This window comes from Dipodomys ordii, unplaced genomic scaffold (genome assembly GCF_000151885.1).
Source record: "Dipodomys ordii isolate 6190 unplaced genomic scaffold, Dord_2.0 Scaffold58, whole genome shotgun sequence".
NCBI classification, from domain to species: Eukaryota; Metazoa; Chordata; class Mammalia; order Rodentia; family Heteromyidae; genus Dipodomys; species Dipodomys ordii.
Genome location: NW_012267274.1, coordinates 3,213,430 through 3,230,266, shown reverse-complemented (window position 1 = coordinate 3,230,266; position 16,837 = coordinate 3,213,430). Strand labels below are relative to the sequence as shown.

Below are 16,837 nucleotides of genomic sequence, written 5' to 3'. Positions count from 1 at the left end.
GCCAGGGACTGGACAGCCATCACTTCGGCTCAGGGCTGTCTTCTGGACCCTCGGCTGACCCTCTTCTTTTCCCGTTCTCTGTGGAATGGAAGTAAAGACAACCGCACTGGCTCCTTTCTCCTGGAGCATGGTTTTTCTCAGACACTACAGGTAACACTGCCTTCCTTTCTGGGGCTTCCTTCGGTTCTCTTAACCTTTCTTCGCCATCCCACTATTGGACCCCTGCCCAGTGGTCTTTCCCCAGTGGAGTAAGAGTGACCCAGACACTGCCTGTAATTATACCCTCCCAGGCTCTGCCTCTGTTTCCCCAGATCTCAATCCCTGGTACGGTGGCACATGCCACATGGAGTAGATGCTGGTGGCTAGGTACCAAAGTCATGCCCTGCTTTCTCCATTAGAACAGAAACCCAGAGATCACCTTTGCCCTGCAGCCTAGTGGTGCCCAGCCACATCTGATTGATGCCCAACCGTACCCAGCTGTGAGGGTGGCCCTGACCAGATTGGGGTCAGTCCGGTCCTTCTTGTGTGCAACACACCAGGAGTGGCCGGGGACTTCTGCAATGTTCCTTTTGTTCTTCAAAACTCTTCTGAAAGTATTGTATGGGAAATCTATGTCTAGCGCACAAAGAGCAGTCAAACTGTTTTTCCCAGAGCCATCGCTTTTACATTTCTGGCATGGGTGTAACTGCGTCTTCAACAACACTTGTTTTTGTCTGCCTTTTGGATCCCAGCCGTTCACCTAGGCATGGAGTGAGATCTCAGGTGATTGTAATGTGCATTTCTCAGATGAAGGAACTTGTTTTTGACGTATATTTTGACAAAATGTCCGTTCAAATATTCTTCCAGTTTTCAAAATTGGGTTATAGCTGGGTGCTGATAGCTTATGCCTGCAATCCTAACTACTCAGGAGACTGAACTCTTACCATCATGGCTTAAAGCTAGCCTGGGAAGGAAACTCTGTGAGACCCTTATCTAGCCTGGGAAGGAAACTCTGAGACCCTTATCCTCAGAATACTACCCAAAAGTCAGAAGTAGAGCTGTGGCTCAAGTGGTAGAAAGCTAGCCTCAAGCAAAATAAAAAGCTCAGGGACAGTGCCCGGCCTTGAGTTCAAGCACAAACAAAAAGAAGAAAAAGTGGATTATATTTATTATAATTGAATTGTGAGAGTTCTTTTTGATTTATAGATATATGTTCATTATTGGTTAAATGATTTAAACATATTTTTTGAGTCAAGGATTGATGTTTTCATATTTTTCTCTTGTGTCTTTTGAAGCCAAAACAATTTTAATTTTGATCAAATCCAATTTTATTTTTTATCACTTGTGCTGTTAATGTTGCATGTAAGACAGAACAAACCAAGGCAAAACAAAACAAAGTACTTTCTTTCCTGACTCTAGGTTACAAAGATTTACTTCTGTTTTCGTAAAGTTTTCTTTTCGTAGATCTCTAATTTATTGATTTTGAGTGATTTTTGTATATAGTCTAAGTTATCTTTTGCATGTGGATATTTGATTGTCCCCCTTCCTTCCTTCCTTCCTTCCTTCCTTTCTTCCTTCCTTCCTTTCTTCCTTCCTTCCTTCCTTCCTTCCTTCCTTCCTTCCTTCCTTCCTTCCTTCTCTCCTTTCTTCCTTCTCTTTCTTTCTCTCCCTTCCTTCCTTCCTTCCTTCCTTCTTTCCTTCCTTCCTCCCTTTTTCCCTCTTTTCTTCCTTCCTTCTTTTCTTCCTTCCTTCCTTCTTTCTCTCCCTTCCTTCATTCTTTCCTTCCTTCCTTCCTTTCTTCCTTCCTTCCACCCTCCCTTCCTCCCACCCTTCCTTCCTTCTTTCTTTTTTTGTTGGTTGTGGGGCTTGAACTCAGGGCCTATGTGCTGTCCCTGAGTTCTTTTGCTCAAAGCTAACACTCTACCACTTTGAGCCACAGCTCTACTTCTGTTTTTTGAGTGGTTAATTGATAGTAAGAGTCTCACCAGGACTTTCTTGCCCAGGCTAGCATTGAACCATTATCCTCAGATCTCAGCCTCCTGAGTAGCTAGGGTTACAGGTATGAGCCACCGGCTCATTGTCATTAAAGTCCATAGTTTACATTATACCCCGTCACCCATGTTGTAAATTTCTGTGGGTTTTGACATATGTATGACACTTGCACCCTCCACCATGGTGTATCCCAGAATAGTTTCCCCACTCCAAACCTCCTCTAAGCTCTGGTGTGCTCCCTCCTTTCCAGACTTCCCCTTATACCAAACACCTAGCAACCACTTGTATGCTTGTTGTGTTATTCTTCTCTTGTGTTGTCTTCTCTTCCAGACTGCCAGGTCACTGTAGTCGTACATTGTACAGTTTTCCAAATTGTCTTTTTCCACTTACCGATAAACATTTACGTTCACCCATGTATTTCCATATTTGACGGGTCATTTCTTTTTATCATATGATGTGAGTTGTATAGCTACACCTCAGTTTATCTGTTTATCACTGAGGAACATCTGGCTGCTTCTGGTTTTTATAAATCAAGGTTTTTCGGAAACATTTTATGTGCAGATTTTTACATGTTCCTAAGCTTTTGCCTCAAGGAGCCCACACACTAGATGGTGTGACAGATTTGTGCTTAGCTTTGGAAGAAACGGCCACAGACTCTTTCAAGGTGGCTGAATCATTGCGCATTCTCACCAGCCATGAATGGGAGTTCTTGTTGCTCTAGATTTCTGCCAGCCTTTGGTGTTGGCAGTGTTTTGTGTGTTAGTCATTCTAATTGGTATGTATAGTATCTTGCTGTTGTTGTAATTTGTGATTTCCTACTGGGTAGCTGGGACTGCACCACTTTTCACAGACTTCTGTGACATCTGTATTTTGGTGTCTCTTCAGGTCTTCTGCCCTCATTCCACTTGCCTGTCTTATCATTTGGGTCCTAAAAGTTTTTTGTAAGTAAGGAGACACATTGTTTATAATATGTGTATTGTATGTAGCTTCTCTTTTTATTGACGCAGAGCAGAAAGTCAAGCATCAAATTTTAACGAATAGTTTGTGCTTTTGATGTTGTCAATCAAATGTCACCACAAAACCAAGGGGTCTGGATTTTCTTCTGTGCCACCTTCTTTGGAATTTTTGTTTCACATTTAGGTTATGATTCATTCTGAACGAAAGGTTGTAAAGGTGTAACATCCGGGGTTAGAGTCACTTTTTAAAATTTGCATCTAGAAGTTCAGTTATTTTATTTTATTTTTTTGGGTCTGGTCTTGGGGCCTGAACTCTGGGCCTGGGCGCTGTCCCTCAGCTCTTCAGCTCAAGGCTAGCACTCTACCACTTGAGCCACAGCGCCACTTCAAGGCAAGCACTCTACCACTGAGCCACCTTCCCAGCCCCAAGTTCAGTTATTTTAGCACTATTTAATCAGAAGGCTTTTAGAACATCCCCACATTTGAGGAACCAGCACAAATCAGTGGCTCTCCACACACCAGGTGGAAATGCCTTCCCTCTGGACCCAGAGCACCAGGGGAGAGATTAGCAGCACAACAGTTCCATTGCTAATCAAGCTGTTTTCCCTCCTCAAGGTGATGCTCCCTGGAGCCCAACCATCTTCCCGAAGAGTTTCCAGCTCTGGGCCCCTGGGGAGAACTGGGGGGCCTCGATTCTCACAGGGGCAGCAGAGTTCAGCCCCAGAGGTTAAGTGTAGATGGAAAACAACTGGCAAAGGGGAAAGAAAGCATCCAGGGCGAATGGAGGCAAGAGATCATGGCGGCCTCTGGTACACAGCAGGTGCTCAAACTTTGTTGAAAGGGTATGTGAGTGAGGCTATGCAACAAACTGCAACCCCTTACGGAGGTGGAGCCAAGAACATACATGTGAGGGTTTCAGATGCTTCTAGCATTTTGGACTGCGTTGAATGCTAGCTTGCTGTTTTATTGTGTGTTGCCACGTAATGGCTTTGTTATTCCGCACTTTTTTCTATGGCTGATGTTCAGTAGGCCGGTTCTTTTGCTGCTATTCCTTGGGGTTTTCTCAGGCAGGTGCATCAGATTATAGCTGGAAATGGGAGCTCTGGCGCTTGTCTGGGGCCTGGCCTGGCCGGACCCTCCTGCTCTCTCAGGTGAGCTCCGACACCTTCTTTCCTCCTGGCATTTTCCATGTCTGTCTAGGGCCCTGGCCTGGCCAGACCTTCCTGCTCTCTCAGGTGAGCTCCGACATCTTCTTTCCTCCTGGCATTTTCCATGTCTGTCTAGGGCCCTGGCCTGGCCGGACCTTCCTGCTCTCTCAGGTGAGCTCCGACACCTTCTTTCCTCCTGGCATTTTCCTTGTCTGTCCATTAGCTTAAGGCTGGCAGAGTAGCTGGGCTTCTCTGGACATGGTAGCTTATGGTGCCAACTTGATTGCTCTTGCTAAGTCGTAGTGCCAGCTGCGTCCATTTGGAAGGAAACTATAAAATGTCAGGAACATCAAGGTGTGAGGCACCCATGGGCTGCTAAGGGGGCAGACACAGAGGAGGCTGCGCTTTCTAGGCAGCAAAGCAGGATAAAACTGTACAGTTGTGTCCCTATGGGGCAGGGGGCTCTAGTTTACATTGAATGGACATGGGGAATGGTAAAGGTGAGGCTGAAAGCTGGTTGTAGCCGACAGGGAAGGCCTTCCAATGGATACGAGTCTACAGATCAAAGACAGGAAACCAGTGGAAGCCCCTAGGTAGAACTAGATAATCCAGGACTTGGTTTTGACCTGGTGGATGGGGATAAAGGGACTTTGGGAATGGGCTGGTAATGGTGGCGGTGGTGAGTGCAAACACAGGTCCATGAGGGAGGGAGGAGCTGATGCCTCAGAGAATTTGGAGAAACAGCTCTAGGACCTAGCTAGCTGCAAGGGCCTGGAGAACCATGTATCTTTATGCTTATGTCTGGATGCCAATATATTCTCACCAGGCAGGTGCCAAGCATTGCTGAGCTGGAGCTCTTTCTTATCAGATGCATGTAGGTTAGGGAGATCTTGTGGGTAGAATGTTACATAGATCTTGAAAACCAGAAAAAACCGATCCCTAGGTACTTAAAATAACAAAGCTGGGTGAACAAAACTGAATAAGAACCCTAAAACTAGCCTGGGAGTTGGAAGAGACAAAAATAGAAACTGAAAGAATATTCAGTGTCAACCCAGCATGCCTAGCGAAGTCCGTGTTAGGGCCCTAGGGATCCTGGAGGGGTGGGGAGCGATCTTGCTCTGGCTTCTTCCTGCCAGGGAGGCCTCAGGTACAGGGAGGGTGGAGCTGACCGTGCCTGTGGGTGGTCAGTGGATGAAGACCTTAGGCAAAGTGGTAGGGAATTCTGGCCATGACTAGCAGCCGCTGCGGGTGGAGGACAGCCAGCAGGATGGGATGAGGAGAATGGGGAGTTTTCTCTGGGATCCTAGTCATGCTTCATCAAAGTGTCTGGAGGGGATTCTGTTTCAGACGCTGAGCCCTCGGTAGCCTCTGAGTGCACCCTGTGTTGTTCTGATGAGGAGGCGTGGTGAACTCTGTAGGGGCCAGCCACTGGCTGTGATTACTTTCATTCTGTGAGTCTGGGGAAGGTGATGGAAGGTCTAGGTCTGTCTAACTACTCCGGCTGGCCTGGGGAGCTCAGTGCTTGGGTGTGAACTTGGTGCTGTGGCTTGGGAAGCTGGCTCTTGTTCCCAACAGCAGTAGCTAGGCCTGCAGCGGTCCCAAGGGCGGGAGGTCACCTCGGTGTCATTGCACACAACCAGCTTGGCCTACCGGCTGAGGAAGTGAACATTTTGGGAAAGGCATTACCAACTATCTTTAAGCTCATCAGAGGACTGAACTAGGCAAAGCCCAAACACAGCCAGACCTAACAAACCTGTAGCTTATCAGGAGGGCAGGAAAGTAGTGGGGTTGTGCCCTTCCTGGCAGCTATGGTAGTTTGTACACAAGACATCCCACCCTTGGAGTGACCTTGGAGGGACATTCCCGCTGCTGTCACTCCAGTGCTCATGTCGTATCGTTGGGTAGGAATACCATCTTGTCATTTAATGACTTGTGTTTCTTATGTAACTCCCGGCTGATGTGATGACATCACCAGCATTTTGTGTGTGCTTTGAAAGCTTTCAGCGATGATTCTAAAAGTTACTGATTAACCTGGAGAATTCTAGTCAGTAAAGAATGGACAAGGTTTAAGGAGCTTACATGCCTGAGAACCCTGGTTTGGTTCTATCGCCTTAGAAGGCACTCGAGAATCACTGAGGAAAAGCAAAACCTGTGCTCCTCACTGCCTTCTCTTTCTGTGAAGTCTGCCCTGACTTCGTGGCGGAGGCTGTGACCTTATGTTCGTGTGGATTCAGGTGTGTCGTGTACCTGCCTGTGCTCTCCTCCTCTTCCTCCTCTTGCTGCCCGAGGAGAGTGTCCTCAGAAGGGTCATCGGTTGCCACCCAGGGCCTGGGAGGTCAAACCTTGCTTAGCAGGAATTCTCTGCTCTTGCCTGTTGTTGGTGATTGGGCATCCTCTGTAGAGGTCCACAGTCCGAGTGGACACAGCTACTCCCACAGGGAGATGGAGGGCAGGGGGTGGCCGGATGAATCTGAGTTTGGCTGAGTCCTGAGTCCTGAATGTGAGTGAGTGGAAGGGTAGAGATGGGTACCAGGCAGAGAAGAGGGAGGGAGGGCACACAGAGCCTGTGCGCGCGCACACGCACACACACACACACACACACGTGCATGTGCCTCAGGTAAAGAGGAGGGAGGGAGGGCACACAGAGCCTGTGCACGCGCACACACACACACACACACACACACAGACACACACGACCTCAGGTGTGGACTGATGCACACCTCTGTGGACAGTGCACACAAGTCCACAGTACATCCATGCAATGCACACACATGCCTGCACATAGCACACATAAGAACATACATGCTGTGAGTGTAAGGTTGGGGGGGGGGGAGAGGGTCTGAGAGGATGAGGACTGGAACGGTCACCAGAACAGAGGTTCCTCGGTGAAAGGTGATTGATTACCCAGCTAGGTGGAGATGAGGCTCCTCCCCTCCCTTCCCTTCCCCTCTCTTCCCTTCCCCTCCCTTCCATTCCCCTCCCTTCTTTCTATTGGGGAAAGAACCAAGGCCCTTCTGTGTGCTTGGCAAGTACTCTATCACCGAGCTAAATCCCCAGTCCTTACAATGTATTCAATTCTTTCTTTCATTTTTCTTTAATGTCTCTATAAGCTGCCGGGGCTGGCCCTGAACTTGCAACCCTTCTCCCTCAGTCTCCTGTGTATTTTCCAGGGCAGCATTAGTTTCTAAGTGTACTGATGGGACTGCCCCCACACGGGCCTCTGTCCCGCATGCATGCACTGATTTTTGCCATTTTCAGCTGAACAACGTACATTGAATTCTAATGCTAATCTAAACACAGCCCTTGAGGTGTAGTAAATGTTCAATCCATTGTAGGTATTATTACCATTTGAATTTAGTACAATAGCCACTTATATCTAACTCTGAAGCAAAATGGACAGAAAAATGTGGGTTTTAAACATTAGGAATAACAGAAAAAATCTAAGCATTTTTCACTGTTGTGTAGAATGCATTTCCGATAACTGGCCAGAGTGTGTTCAGGTGTGCAGAGCACCTGTGCCTGTGTCCCCTGGCCATCCCACGTGAAGTCTATGGGTCTGTGGTGTCTGTCCCTTGCAGGCAAAGTCAGGTTCCCATATTAATATACCCAGCCAGTCAACACAGAGAGAATAGTTACACTACAGATAGAATAGCAGGAGTATCTGACCCAGCTCTGAAACAGCCCCACCCTGCTATCACCCCAGAATAACACTGACCTGTGATAGGACTCGAATAACCAGGCACTAGCTGACCAGAATATCCTCCTCATTGGAAGTCATATTTAACTCGTGTGTATCACCACAGCAAGTTCTAGACCAGTGGCTGACCCTTCCCCACATGCCTCTCTCACTTAGATCTTAGATACTTCGGAGGAGTGACTATGGAAGAGAGCCATGTTGAAGAGAAACTCTCATTTGCCTTTGGCCTTTAGCACCCAATTTCCAATGAATATCAAATTAAAAAAACCTTAATGGCCTGTGTTCGGGGATGGAACCGAGCAAGCCTTCCGGCTTTAGGTAGCAAAAGCTGCAGCACCTTTCCCTCATGGCGTAGCCGTCTGCACCGGCTGCTCTTTGAAAGCACATGGACCGGCGCGCACCCGCAGATGCCCGGCCAGCGTGATTCTAATTTCTCTTGTCACCTGTAAGGGGCAGCCAAATTAAATTAATCCATGGGAGACTTGTTTTGCTCGGCTCCTGCAGTCACGACTTCCCCCTCTCGAAAGGCCTTTCTTTCTGCAGCTCCTTCTCTGAAAAGGTTTACCGTGTCTTCACGCAAGTGGTTGTCATACTTTAGAAAAATCACACGCAGCAAAAAGTCAGAACTGTCAGTTCAGAAGCTGCTGCTTGTTCCGCTGGGTACAAGCAAGCAAGCAGAGCTGGCAAACGATCTTTAGAAAAAAAAAAACAAAAACGGAGGATGGGAGCCGGGGCAGAATGAAGATAAAAAGGGTAGCCGGCTTTATTCTCACTGAAGGCTGGCAAGGGGAAGCTGCAGGAGGAGAGGCGCCTATCAGATAGGTCATCTGTTGTGTAATGAAGAATAGAAGGCGGGGTGGGGGCGGGGAGAGGCTGGGCTCCCTCTCCAAGGGGCAGGAGAGCAGAAGGGAAGCGGAAAGCACGACCCTCACGAACTGCCTACCTTCAATTTACTCCCGACACCTCTGTTGTTAGGCAGAGCCCGTCAGGGGAGAGAGAAGTCCATTTATAAGGTTACAGGTACACCTGAAAGCCTGCATCGCTTCTCCATGGCCTGGTTCATTATGCATTCATCCCGCAGCACAGGGTATCTTATTAAAGATGACCAACAGACATAAAAAATTTCCTAAGTCCCATGGTATTTATGCTGCTTTCCCAAGATTATGGTCTGTGTGCATGTTGGGTGGTTATGTGAAAGAGAAGTGAAACTCTGCTAATATCTAGTAGTAGTAGCAAGAAGAGTAAATAATAATAATGATGATGATAACTTGTGATTATTCTCGGTGCTGGGTTGAGGGCAAGGCCTCCAGCCCAGGAGGCCCACCTTCTAGCTCTGAGCATGCCTGACCCCTACGGTGACAGGGTTAAATTGTGTCCCAAGCAACATCTACCTCATGTTGCTCTGCTGATAACCTGCATGGTGTTCTTGTTTCAAAAAGATACTCCAAGCTGGGTGCTGGTTGCTCATGCCAATTATCTAAGCTATTCAGGAGGCTGAGATCTGAGGATCACGGTTCAAAGCCCATCCATGCAGAAAAGCCCATGTGACCGTTATCTCCAATTAACCAATAAAAAGTTGCAAGTGGAGGTGTGCCTCAAGTGGTAGAGCACCAGCCCTAAGGGAAAAAGATAAAGTGAGAACATGAGGCCCTGAGTTCAAGTCCCAGTAAGGCGTACATGCACATGTGTGTGTGTGTGCATACACAGACACAGACATAGACACACAGACACTGACACAGACATACCCACAGACACCTCCCCTCCAATAAACCAAGACAAAACAAAAATCTTCAAAACTATGTTCTCCGTGGGTATTGATGTATAGTATCAGGGTTAAAATTGCATGATATCATTGGATTATTATGGCTTTTAGTTTCTACAAGAATCTTCAGTTTGGACACCTGATTTTGCTTCTGAGTTTTCAGTTGCACAAGCTTGGGAACTGCTGGCAGGGCAGGCAGGCAGGGCTGGGTAGGCATGGGTGGGACTTAGGGCATTGCTACCCCCTGCCTATGCCCACGGGGCCTGCAGGGTACCTGGAGCCTTGCTCTGTGCCTCACATGGAGGTGGTAGGAGGCAGAACACAGGCCTTTCAGCCTTGTAGGCAAAATGCCCCACCATGGAATTGTCAAGTCAGATCTTTAGAGGCAGGCTGTGAGTGAACAAGCCAGGTATGACTCCCCTGGGAGCCTTCCTCTGGGGGTCAGCCTGCAGGAATCAGTTGTGAGAGCGTGGATCAGCTTATCTGCACTAACTGGCTAAGGTAGATACCGTCCACTGTGCACCCAGGCCAGGGGCCCGAGAGCTGGTCCAGAAGCTCTGATGCTGGCTTTGCCATTCGTCAGAGGCCTGAATCTAGGCGTAGCCAGTGCCTTGTGCAGAAGCAAGCATCATTTGTCATGCCGGCCCTCCTTCACAGACAATCTAGCAGAGTATGATTCTTTCCTTCCTGCCTTCTGACACGCAGGCCTGGCCACAGGGCCCAGCAGTAAATATCTATCTTAAACAAATTGCTGTCAGTGCCAAGTCACCAGGGACATTTAAGAGGGAATCAGGAATTAAAAATTTGTGGAGATGGGTAGTAAGTAAAGGATGGATTGGTTTATCGGTGTGGCTCTGCTGATACGTGTGTTGAAACAGGCGGATGATGAGTATGGTTTGGAATAGGCCACACACAATTATCTGGCAATTAATTTGCTAGTTAAGATGGAGTGTGAATGTGTGTACGCGCATACATATTACATAGTCTTTTTGTGTGTATGTCACCGTGTGTTGTGTTTATATAAACACATGGTTATCGCATATGCTTGTATATATGTTGTGTATGGATAAACATATGCTCATTACATATGTCCTACACACATACACACACTCATCACACACATTACAAGGTGTGTAATTACACACACATTTACCATGAAGAGGATAAGAATAAATAGGTTGTGTCTTTCAGTGGCAATACTTGGCTATCCAATGGTTTTGCTAGGTGAAAGTGGCCCCTCAAATATCTGCTTGTGAATAGGCAGGATGGCAGCTTTGGTTTGAATGATTTAAAATTCAAATGGAAAAAAATCAGTATGTCCACATTTTAGGATTTAATCTTTTTGGCAATCTGAATGAAAAAAAAAACCCCACAAACTTAAGAGAAGCTAAATAGTTGGGTTATCCATAGTGTTGATCGCCCGAAATAAGAAGATTATGATGTTTAAAATCAGGCTTACTGATGTATTTTCTCCTTTTTAAGCCAGAAAACCCTCTAAATTGTTGGGCCTCCGTTCTTTAATCTCTCAGTGGAAGTGAAAAGGTGAGCCCAGGAGAAGAATCCGCTGTTTTCAGAGGAGCTTAGTGGATGTGATGACTCCATTCTACTTATCACACCCGAGAAGGGGGCGTGGAGCTGGGGCTGCGGAGGGCTGGCCCTGCTTAGATGCTTCCTGAGGGAACTTGCCACCCTGTGCAGACATGAACCCCAGGCTGGCCACAGACCGTCAAACCCTAGACTCATTTTCCCCGATGTGGTAACTTGGGTGCGCATGGCGCTGCCTTGGCCTCAAGACTCCGGGTCTTCCCCAGGACGGAGGCACAACTTCTCAGAGCGGCTCCAGCTCCGACGCCATCATCCAGGCTGGCAGGGCTTGGGCACACGACTTTTGGGAGTACAGACATTTGGTCTTCATCTCAAGGAGGCTCTGCAGACCCCAGATCCACCCTTTAGATGGTCCTGGCAGACACCACGGTGTCAGCTGCAGCCTGGGGTCTTCTGGCTCCTTTCTTCTTCCCCTTCTCCACCTCACATGTACACAGCGGGACGCCTTGCACCAGAACCTGTGTCTCCTCTGCTACCACCGCAGTCCTGCACACTCACTTCTCCTGGGCATTGGCAAGGCCTCCTAGGGTGCTGCTCGCCCCAGGTCACTCCCAAGGTCAGCCAGAGGGCAAAGGTGACCAAGTCGCTCCCCTGCTGTGTACCACATTCTCAGCACCAGGCTTCAGGAAGTGGCCCTTAGATGGTCCTTCCTCTCTCCCTCCAGCCTCTGTGCCCGCTTGCTCCTGGAGCTGCCTTCCTTCTTCGTGTCTCAGGGCAGCAGCCTCTCTCCGGGACCACTCTCAGACTCCCCTGGACTGGACGGAGTGTCCTTGCAGTGAGCACACTCGCGTCCCAGCCATCTCAGATGTCCTGTCCTGCCTTGTCTTCCCCACCACCAGCTTTCCACAGCCTGTCCAGCTGTGATTGCAGACTGGGCTCCCAGAGGTGCCCAGCAAAGCCGGCCAGTGCCCAGCCCCACAGGGGCTGTGGAGTGAACAGAGTCAAATCCTTTCAGAATTCCTTCCTCTGGGTGCTGTTTTTATGGGGGAATTTTTTCTTGCAAAGGTATTCTTCCAGTGATAAGATATGGCTGTGATAAAGTCAGTTCTTTTGCAAAATAGCTTTTTTTTTTTTTTGGTCAATTGTGGGGCTTGAACTCTGGGCCTGGGTGCTGTCCCTCAGCTCTTCAGCTCAAGGCGACCACTTGAGCCACAGCACCACTTCCGGTTTTGTAGTGGTTTATTCGAGAGAAGTATTTCAAGGACTTTCCTTCCCAGGCTGGCTTTGAACCAAGATTCTCAGATCTCAGCCTCCAGAGTAGCTAGGATTATAGGCGTGAGCCACCAGTGCCTGGCTGCAAAATATCTTTTAAGAGAAAGAAAGAAAGTAAAGAAAAGAGAAAAGAAAGAAATTGTGTAAAGAAAGTAAAATTATGTTTGGTTCATTTTCCCATCAATGATCCAAAGTCTAGCCTTTGAACAACAAAGATTAACAACAACAACAATAATAATAATAAAGAAAAATCCAGCTAGTGGTTCCTGGTCTTGCAGGAAGGTGTGCCATCTTTCCTCCCCAGGGAGCCCCAACCTCTGACCCCATGACCTCTGACCCTCTGGGGTGGGTTCAGCAGGGAGCCCCCCTTGTCTTCCTTGGTACCTACATCTATAACAGGAGAACAGAGGGTTAGCCAATCTGCAGTCGTCTTTTTATTCCTAAATTTCTGTTCCTGTCTTTTCATGCTGTTAGTAAACGAACAAGTATTTCCACGATGCAGGAGGTGTCCTGTCTGCCCTCCTTTATGCTCCACTGTGGCCCAAGAAAAGGACAGAGTCTTCCTCCTCCTCATCTTCCTCTTCCTCCCTTCCTCCCTGGTCTCCCTCCTTCCTTCTTCTTTCTACTCTTCCCCTCATCCCTTTTCATTCTCCATCTTCTCCTTCCTCTCTTTTCCCCTCCTCTTCTTTCTTCCTTTCCCCCTTCTTCCTCTTCCTTTTCCTCCTTCTCTTTCTCTTCCTCCTGCTTTCACCAAGACTCATCTAATCCAGCCACTTTGCAGAGGGCAAACTGTACAACCAGCTAGGACATAAGGTTTACATTGACATTACAGATGAAGAAACAGGCTCAGGGAGGCGAGTGGTGGAGCTGATGTTGGGCCCATGTGTAGCTCAGTTCAAGGTTCTGGGACCAGCTGGGTCCTGCCTGGTGGTGCTGTGCCCACTCCTGTGGCAAGGGACCTGTGATGACTCCATGAAGGATGTCATGTGTTCCGAGAAACTTCACCCCTGCAAACTGCCTGAGAGAGACTACTTACAGAACACTAACATTCGCCCTATTAATAAGTTCATTTGTTAATAACTTAAATGTCTTGTAAGAAGTAAAAATATGATGAAGGGACATAACAAGGTTTCATGCCTGCTGAGCAGGGGTGGCCAGTCAGTAGGGAGGGCCAGTGCAGGCACAGGATCCGGCCAGAGCAGGAGGACGGGCTGGAGGAACACGGGAGAGATGGCTCTCACCAGGGCGGGAGCCGGCTGGTACCCAGCATCCTTTTCTTGCTGTCAGTGCTGGGATGATCACCGCCGAATGGCATCTCGGCTCCTTTCCTATATGGGCCACTCATCAGGTCACTTCTCTGCCCTTTCTTCCTCCAACCATGCATACATGGACAGGAACTTCCAAAATGAAGCTATTTTCTGACTCCCACCTGGCTAAGGGACCTGCCAGGGTCTTCCTCAAGAGCTCAGGGCCCGGACTGGAGCCCACAGCCCCATACATATCCTGAAGGAAGGTCCGTGCTCTCTGCAGTTGTCCAGCATGCCCAGCGCCAGTGTTGGAGTGCTGCCTGGTGGATTAGGCACCTTGGTTGGGCTCCTCTGCACCCCGCTGAGCCCGGGGATGGGCGCATCTGCACTTGACATACCTCTCTGCAGACCACAGAGTCATTAGTACAGCAGAGACGGGTCCCAGATGCCAAGGAAGACTGGCAGTGCTTCCTGGACCACTACTGGGACAAATACCCGTGGGGCATGTGAGCTGATGGAATACAAGAAGTCGGCAAGTTGGCTCATGGCGAAGGGGGAATCTGGTGACATTTGGGGGCTTGGCAGTGGGGGAAGGGGAGCCTGCTCTGGTCTGAAGTGCTTGGGGGGAAGGCCAGCAGGCCCCTTGAAGGAAGGAGGCTGGACAGTTTCAGTGATGGGTCCTCTTCCCAGAGGCCCATTTGATGATATGAATGAGGCCCCGGCCTCCAGCAGAGTGGCTGGTGACCCGTGGTCTTGTGAGACGTAGAGGCCTGGGGTCGGGCCTTGGGCAGAGCCCTTGCTCCTGTGCTTCTCCCTCGCTCTCAGAAAAAGGGAGTCACAGATCCCTGATCTCAGAGGCCACTGACGTTGAGAAGGGCACCTGCATCCTTCTTAACTTCTTTTCCCTTTTGCGTGCTACCAGAAAATCAGCAATAATGGGAAAATGGGAGTACGTCGTCTACGCTTAGGACATTGAGGAAAGAGGTCATGTTTTTTTTTAAATAACATTTAATAAAATGTTTATACTAGAAGTTCATTCACAACAAACCTGGCCACGGCCCTCTTTAAAGACCATGATGCACTGCCTGTGGAAAAGTTTCGAAGTTTGGATCACAGGAAGACTTTCTCAAGACAGTTCCAAAGACAGAGACAGACGCTCGGAAGAGGCTGTGGTCCTTTCTTGGATTTGTGAATGGATTAATTAATAGAAAGGCAATCAGGCTGGTGATTGTGACATCAGCTAAGTCAGAGAGCTCATGGACTGTGTGATCTTTGCACATGTAACCACAGCATTCCACCTTGTATTTTCTAAATAAAAGGAACATTATGTGCTTGATTACTCTCCCTCCCCCATCCTGCTGAGCGGCGACCAGTTCCCAGTTCATTTGGCTGTGAAGCTCTGAGGATGTTCTCTGTTCAGACATAGTGTTAGAGTTGCATTATAGTGAAGTCTCTCAGGATAGGAACTTGAAAAGATAATAGGATCCAGGGAAGTTTCTCCCACAGATCTGCTTTCCATTGCTGGGTGACGGATCAGGGAGGGATGCTAAGTTGTTGAGTGGAGAAGGGAACTAGAATCATCTAGCAAAGTCTTTGTTTCGGAGAAGCTTCATTTAAATGCTGGGGAAGGACTAGCAATCAACCTACAATCACGAGCTGAAGCTCAGGACAGAACCATCATCAAATCCCTTTCTTACCTCCCACCCCTGCATCCGTGCCTTCAGCCATATTTCTCCAGTGAAGGAGAAACGGCTCTTGCCTTGAGAGCAGAGACACAGAAAGTCACACTTTTGTTAGTGTGTAACACCAGAGAGGGCCTGCCAGGTGGAAGGCACCACAGAGCCAGAGATGTGGGCCCTGGTGTCAGAAGGTAGAGTGGAAGCCATCTTTGTTGTTGGTGGTGGTGTTTGATGATACTGGTAGTTGAAGTCAGGGCGTGCAAGGCAGGTGCTCTACCCTATGAGCCATGCTTATGACCCATTTTTGCTGTGGTTATTTTTTTATTTTTTGTCGGTCATGGGGCTTGAGCTCTGGGCTTGGGTGCTATCCCTCAGCTCTTCAGCTCAAGGCGAGCGCTCTACCACTTGAGCCACAGCACCTCTTTCGGTTTTCTGGTGGTTTATTGGAGGTAAGAGTCTCATGGACTTTCCTGCCCAGGCTGGCTTTGAACCACAATCCTTAGATCTCAGCCTCCTGAGTAGCTAGGATGATAGGCGTAGCCACCAGCGCCCGGCTTCCAGAGTCTCTTAGTGGGGTGAGGAAGCACACCTGCTGCCGGCCTGGTAAACAGCTCTGGATCAAGATACCCGCAGCCATGTCCTTGTTGAGACCTGTTTCCACCAAGCTTTGCTGGGAAAGGGCAGGGCATGGAGGCTCCTGGGAGGTCACTGGGTGGAGCCTGTGCTCCTTTCCTCTTCCTGGATTCATCTTGCTAACAGGCCTCAGCAGAGATGCTTTCCTGTGAGCTTCCACAGCACGAGGAGATGTTGCTGGACTGTGGTTGGCTCTGCCCAGAGTCATGCCTGGGTGGCGGGCGAGGGCTCAGTGGGCTCGTTGATGGGGTCTCCCGCGCCCAGGCCCATCTGTGCTGTTATAACACACTCTGCATGCGGGGCCTCCCGCCGTGGCAGCTCATCTCACTCCCTCAGCTGCGATCGTGTCCTTATGCCCCAGCTCACAGGGCCCCGTGTTCTTGGCGAAAGGATCCGCCTCTGTGGACGCGGTCATGCGCCATCCCCGCACAGAGATTCTCCAGCGCCCGGTGCCTGTTAGGTTCTGATTGTCCCATTTCAGGGTGTGTGCCTCCTGGCACAGAAGATCTGGGGACTGGCACTTTGCATCTTTGGGGGTTTCCAAAGCCATACCTGGAGACTCTGTGTGGGAATCATCTTGCAGGGACCAGAACCAACTTCCCAGATCCTCAGTGTGCTGCGAAGCCCCGCCTCAGGGGTCCATGGCTCTCATCGTGGTCACCACAAGGAAAGGCAGAATCAAGACGCACCTTTTCCCCCACCCCCAAACTTATATAAACTGTAAAAAGTTTTTTATACAACAAAATGAAAATAAAGGGTAAGTTATAAATGCCACTTCTTAATAGGACAGCAGTTAAATTGGAGTTGTACATCATTGACCACTATGAGAAACTACTTTCATAATTGTTTTAATTTTCTCTCTTGGTGTTATGAAGACCTTTATTACACACAGTTCTATATTAGCACCTTTATTTGTAATGAAATAAA

General features: G+C 48.7%; 1 protein-coding gene across 1 annotated transcript in view; it reads right to left on the bottom strand.

Annotated features, from left to right (window-relative positions):
* The window catches only part of Mki67 (marker of proliferation Ki-67), a 96,539-nt gene extending 80,214 nt beyond the window's left edge, over window positions 1–16,325 (bottom strand). The window contains exons 1-4 of the mRNA XM_013021881.1: window positions 16,239–16,325; window positions 15,867–15,947; window positions 13,850–14,000; window positions 12,689–12,741 (exon numbers count right to left, since the gene is read on the bottom strand). Coding sequence (XP_012877335.1) covers window positions 12,689–12,741; window positions 13,850–14,000; window positions 15,867–15,947; window positions 16,239–16,325 — 372 coding nt within the window. The remainder of the gene's footprint in view (window positions 1–12,688; window positions 12,742–13,849; window positions 14,001–15,866; window positions 15,948–16,238) is intronic.
* Window positions 16,326–16,837: the final 512 nt, after the last annotated feature.